This window comes from Cryptotermes secundus, unplaced genomic scaffold, assembly GCF_002891405.2.
Source record: "Cryptotermes secundus unplaced genomic scaffold, Csec_1.0 scaffold238, whole genome shotgun sequence".
In the NCBI taxonomy this organism is placed as follows: Eukaryota; Metazoa; Arthropoda; class Insecta; order Blattodea; family Kalotermitidae; genus Cryptotermes; species Cryptotermes secundus.
Genome location: NW_019728500.1, coordinates 1,072,359 through 1,077,224, shown reverse-complemented (window position 1 = coordinate 1,077,224; position 4,866 = coordinate 1,072,359). Strand labels below are relative to the sequence as shown.

At 39.7% G+C, this 4,866-nt stretch overlaps 1 protein-coding gene across 1 annotated transcript in view; it reads left to right on the top strand.

The window, feature by feature from the left end:
• Nucleotides 1-2,913: 2,913 nt before the first annotated feature.
• The window catches only part of LOC111865204 (protein ROP), a 28,867-nt gene continuing 26,914 nt past the window's right edge, over nt 2,914-4,866 (top strand). Inside the window, exon 1 of the mRNA XM_023853052.2 lies at nt 2,914-2,998. Coding sequence (XP_023708820.1) covers nt 2,956-2,998 — 43 coding nt within the window. The 5' untranslated portion in view covers nt 2,914-2,955. The remainder of the gene's footprint in view (nt 2,999-4,866) is intronic.

Genomic DNA, 4,866 nt, shown 5'->3' with positions numbered 1-4,866 from the left:
GTAGTGATGTTGCTAATTTACTAACTTTGCAGTTCTCTATACTACACACTAAACCTCAGTTTTTATGCACTAGCCATTGCCTGGTAGCTGCTCTCAACAATGTAGATGAATGAATGAATGAATGAATGTATAAGGGGTGGACCTTCTTGGCCCTTGCACCGCAACCACAGTGATCTATTTTGCCTCCCCTTCTGATTATCCCCTCAACAATCCTGCGCTTTGAATGAATCACAGAATTTTGTACGTGGGGACGTCAAAATAGTCACTTGGTTCCATAAAATATTGACCCAAGTGGAGCAATCTTAAATAAGCTAAGGCCTCACATTTGCGCAGGATATGTGTGGCTGTTTCATTTTCTTCCTGACACTTCTCACAAGTTGGACTGTTCCTTAGTCCCAATTTGAAGGGGTGTCATTTGAGGTGACAGTGTCCTGTAAGTAGTCCTACCACCAATCGTAGCTGGTTCCTGTTTAACTTCACCACTTCCTTCGCTCTTTTAGTAGAGGGTCCTCGTATGAGTCCCTTTGCTTGCCTGAGTCCAGTCAAGGATACCCAGTATTTCTTGTGAATCATATTTGTCCAGGCCCTGATTGCCTTTCTGGCAACTCCCATTGTTTATGCCTCAGCTTCCGTGTTTAGTGACGACTGGCGTTGCTGGTTGACAACTCTTCGACAACTCCTTATGGCTGCAACTCCTAGCCATGACTAACTGTTGGCTGACTGCTAAATTGCTGATGGTCCTTGCCAGCACAGTTATTCTTGGTTCCAAGTCCCATGGGACTCATGACCATATTTTACTGCCTCACATGACTGGGAGCCTTCAGAACTCCTGCCTTCCTGCTGACTGGATGTTAAATTACTGCTGGCCCTCGCCAGCACACTGATTATTGGTTTTAAGTTCCACTGAACTTATGACCATATTTCACTGTCTGAGGGTTCTGGGAGCCTTCCAGACTCCCAGCCTCTCCTGTTGACTTGACTGGTGTCCTTGTTGGTATGGACTGCATGCTCCCAAGGATTCCTCTATTGTGCGCTGTTGCCTAGCAATGGGCCAGGCATTGTTGATGTGTTTAGCAGCCGTTGCCTATCAAGGATGTATTTTTCTGGGCACGGTATTCCGCTTTCAGTCGCCATGTCACAGCATGTTTGAATTGCAGTTCAGTTACTAAATAAGCTCTATACTGGATGTGGGGGTTTTCTCCAGTTTAAACAGTGATATTGTCACGTGTCCAGGGATCTGTGACAAATAATTACTGGGTTATGGCTTTAGACAAATCTGTTTTATTGGAGAATTATGCTAAGTGGAACTACAGACAATTATCACACTTCGTAACTGCAAACATTGATCACACTCTAATGCTCCTTGTAACTACGCCACGCGAAGGCTCCTGTTGGTTCTCCTCTTGCTTGTCTCGCTGCTCACTGATCTTATCTTATCTCACTTCTTGGCTTATCTGAGTGTGAGTGTCATTTTATGACCGACGGTCAGTCTGCCAGTCTGCCTTGGCTTATCTGTCACAATCTACCCTCTTAAAGTAGATATTCGTGTACCGCCTAGAGAACACCTTGTCTAAGGGTTCTCTCTGTATTTGACGCAGCGTTGGCTAGCGTACCCTTTTCTGTGGGAATCCAAACAATTCTGTCTCTCTTGCCTAGGCAATTTCCTAGGTAGTGGTCTGCCTATGTATTCGTTGCCTAGGAACTGCTAGCTGTTGACTAACAATGGATGCTTGTTACGCAATGTCTTGACAATGGGTTACCTAGGAAGTGACAATACTCTATGCAGTGGATTCACCTGTCACAATATTAATAGTAGTAAAGCAGCGGTAGTACCTAGTAGTAGTAATAATAACTTAGAAGGGCCAAGAAGACCCATCCCTTATACATACATAGAACAGGAGAATTAGGTTAAGTAACATCATAGAAAGACTCTGAGCCATTTGTGTTGTCATTTTATTCACTCATGGAACTGAGCCCTTCTGTAGGAGCTGCCAATTCTGCATCTACTCAAGAATTTCCGAGCATTTCATGGAACCCGGAGGTTCATCACCGTGTTCACAAGAGCCCTCCACTGGTCCCTATCCTGAGCCAGATCTATCCAATCCATACCATCCCATCCTATCTCTCTAAGATCCATTCTAATATTGTCCACCCACCTATGCCTTGGTCTTCCCTGCGGTCTCCTTCCTTCTGGCTTTCCCACCAATATCCTATATGCACTCCTCGTCTCCCCCATTCGTGCTACATGACCTGACTACCTCTTCCTCCTTGACCCGATCATTCCAACTACACCTGGAGAAGAGTACAAGCTATGAAGCTCCTCATTATGCAGTTTTCTCCAACCTCCTGTCACGTCATCTCTCTTCGCTCCAAATATTCTCAACACCCTATTCTCAGACACCCTCAATTTATGTTCCTCCCTTAATGTCAGAAACAAAGTTTGTGTTGTCATTAGCTGAAAAAAACTGACAATTTCATACATAGTCTTCAATTCCGATTCTACTTACCAAAAAAATTTGAATTTCGCGCTGTATACGTTGACGTAATGTTTCTGACGCAAAATGTCAGGTTTGCCAAGTGGAAGCAGTACTGGAAACCTAGGAAATATCGGAAACATTTCATTTGTAACCTTTGTAACGGGCAGTCTGTCAAAATGGCGTTGAAAGCACTGGTTGGGCAGAGTAAGTACCTTGATTATTTATTTATCTTTTCAGTACTGCTGTATGGATTTTTTGGATGGTAGTTTCAACGTACTCGTAAAACTTTCTTTTTCAAACGAGTATATATTATCTGTTAGGTATAAATTGGTTTAGTTCGTGGAATTGCACAAGAGGGGGTGTTGGTCTTAGTATGCAGAAAGCATTGATTACACATAATATGAATTATCTGGTTCGATAATATATTTGTACCAATAAACGGTGGAAGGAAGGTACGGGTACATAACTCGTAATTATAATGAGTAAATGGTATAATAAACATTCTCTGAAGTTCACTAATGGTATGTGTTTTGATTCAGAATGTGTCTAATGTTTGAGCCCAAATTATTTATCATTTCCATTGTAACTGACTATCCAAATTATTTATCATTTCTATTGTAACTGACTATAAAGACGAAAGGAGGTACGTGAAAATTTATTAAATTGTAAATTACACTGTCCCCCATTAGTAAACTATGTCGTATGTTTCATGCTTATCTGAAGCGATAGGTTCGTCCAAATTACGCATTGTACACACGAATATGGTCGCTTGCTTACGAAAAGATTTACGTATATTCAGTATATTTGCTCTGGTTATTTCAGTGTGAGTCGTGGAACAAAATCGCATTTTTCCATTAATAAGGTAACAGTCTAGTATTTTCACGGTGATGAGGTTCACATTATATCAAATAACTAACGTTCTTGTGGAACGATTCACCGTATTTTACGTGAGAGCTAGATTATAGCTGATCACTACAACGGAATATCAAATGTCACTTCATATCTTTGGTATAATTTAAAAGACATGCATTAAGTAAATTTTGCGAAATATGTTACGAATCGTAAAAGGAATATTATTTTGTTTTTAGACAGCCAGTAAATTTCTGGAACGTAATCAATGTATAAATAATAATTTCGTGAGGGACACTTGCTGCCATCGTAATTATTTCATGTGTCTTTTTAGCGCCGGGTTTTGTTAATTGAAATTTAACCGAAGTTTCCTGATGTTCGTATAAATTTGTTCTTTTTATGCTCGTATTGGACGCGTAGCGCTAATTAGTTCCATTCTTTTACAATTTTTGAAATTACAGATGGTAGTGACGCGATGTGGGTTGTATGACGCATACAGAAAATCGATATTGTGTTAGGCGCAGTGGTTGGCATCCCGCCAAACAGCGAGAAGTTTACGTCATTAGGAGGTTATCACGGTGATCAATAGCACGGTTATTCATGGATACCAGAGAGTTAAATGTCAATAACATGCAATTCCAAAAGTGTTTGATATGAGGGGGCAGGAGGAAAAGTGCCCCCTCATTCTGTATGGTTCTGTATGATGCTGAAATAAAATTTATTTAATATAAGAATTTTACCCCCATTGTTGGGTCTGTTGTATTGGAGAGTCATATGAAATTTGTGTTGAATTGCAGAATTACTGAAAAAATTAGGTGATGGCATATTTTGAGAAATCTGGAAACAATTTTTGTAGAAGAATGACCATCCATCCTCATTCTTGAATGTCAGAATATGATACTGAAAGTAGAGAGAGGGGAGGCAATCTCTGCACCCTTCAACTGACATTTTACTCCCATATCTGTAATACACTGCTGTCTACCAGAGATCACTCAATCCTTCCCACAGTTAGAATACTTTACTGTCTACAGTCTCTATCAAAGGACAATTTTGTATTCACCTATTAAAAATAGATCAGATTTTTGTATAAGTTTAATAGTTCAATAAACAGTGGCTAGATTTAAAAAATATATTTCATTGTAATATGTTAAATAATACTGATTGTAGTGCCACATCAAGAATTTATATGCCTGCAATTTTGTTCCTGGTAGATGTAGGAATAAATAGTCAGGCACAAGAATAGTCTGTCATTATTCAGCTACTGAACAAATACCATAATTTTTGCACATAAGGTTTGTCACTCTTACCACAAAATCCCAGTTAAATCCAATTTATGGCCATTTTACCTAAAATTCATTTAATGCTCTCCCATGTAAACCTTATTTCCAAAGAGATCTCTTTCCTTATGGTTTTCCAACCACAGTTTCATGTGCATTTTTTGTTTCTCCAGTTAATGGTACAGATTCACTCCACTGAAAAAGGTTCCTTGATTTAACTTGCTAGTCATATGATGGGATATGACACACTCGTCATATACAGG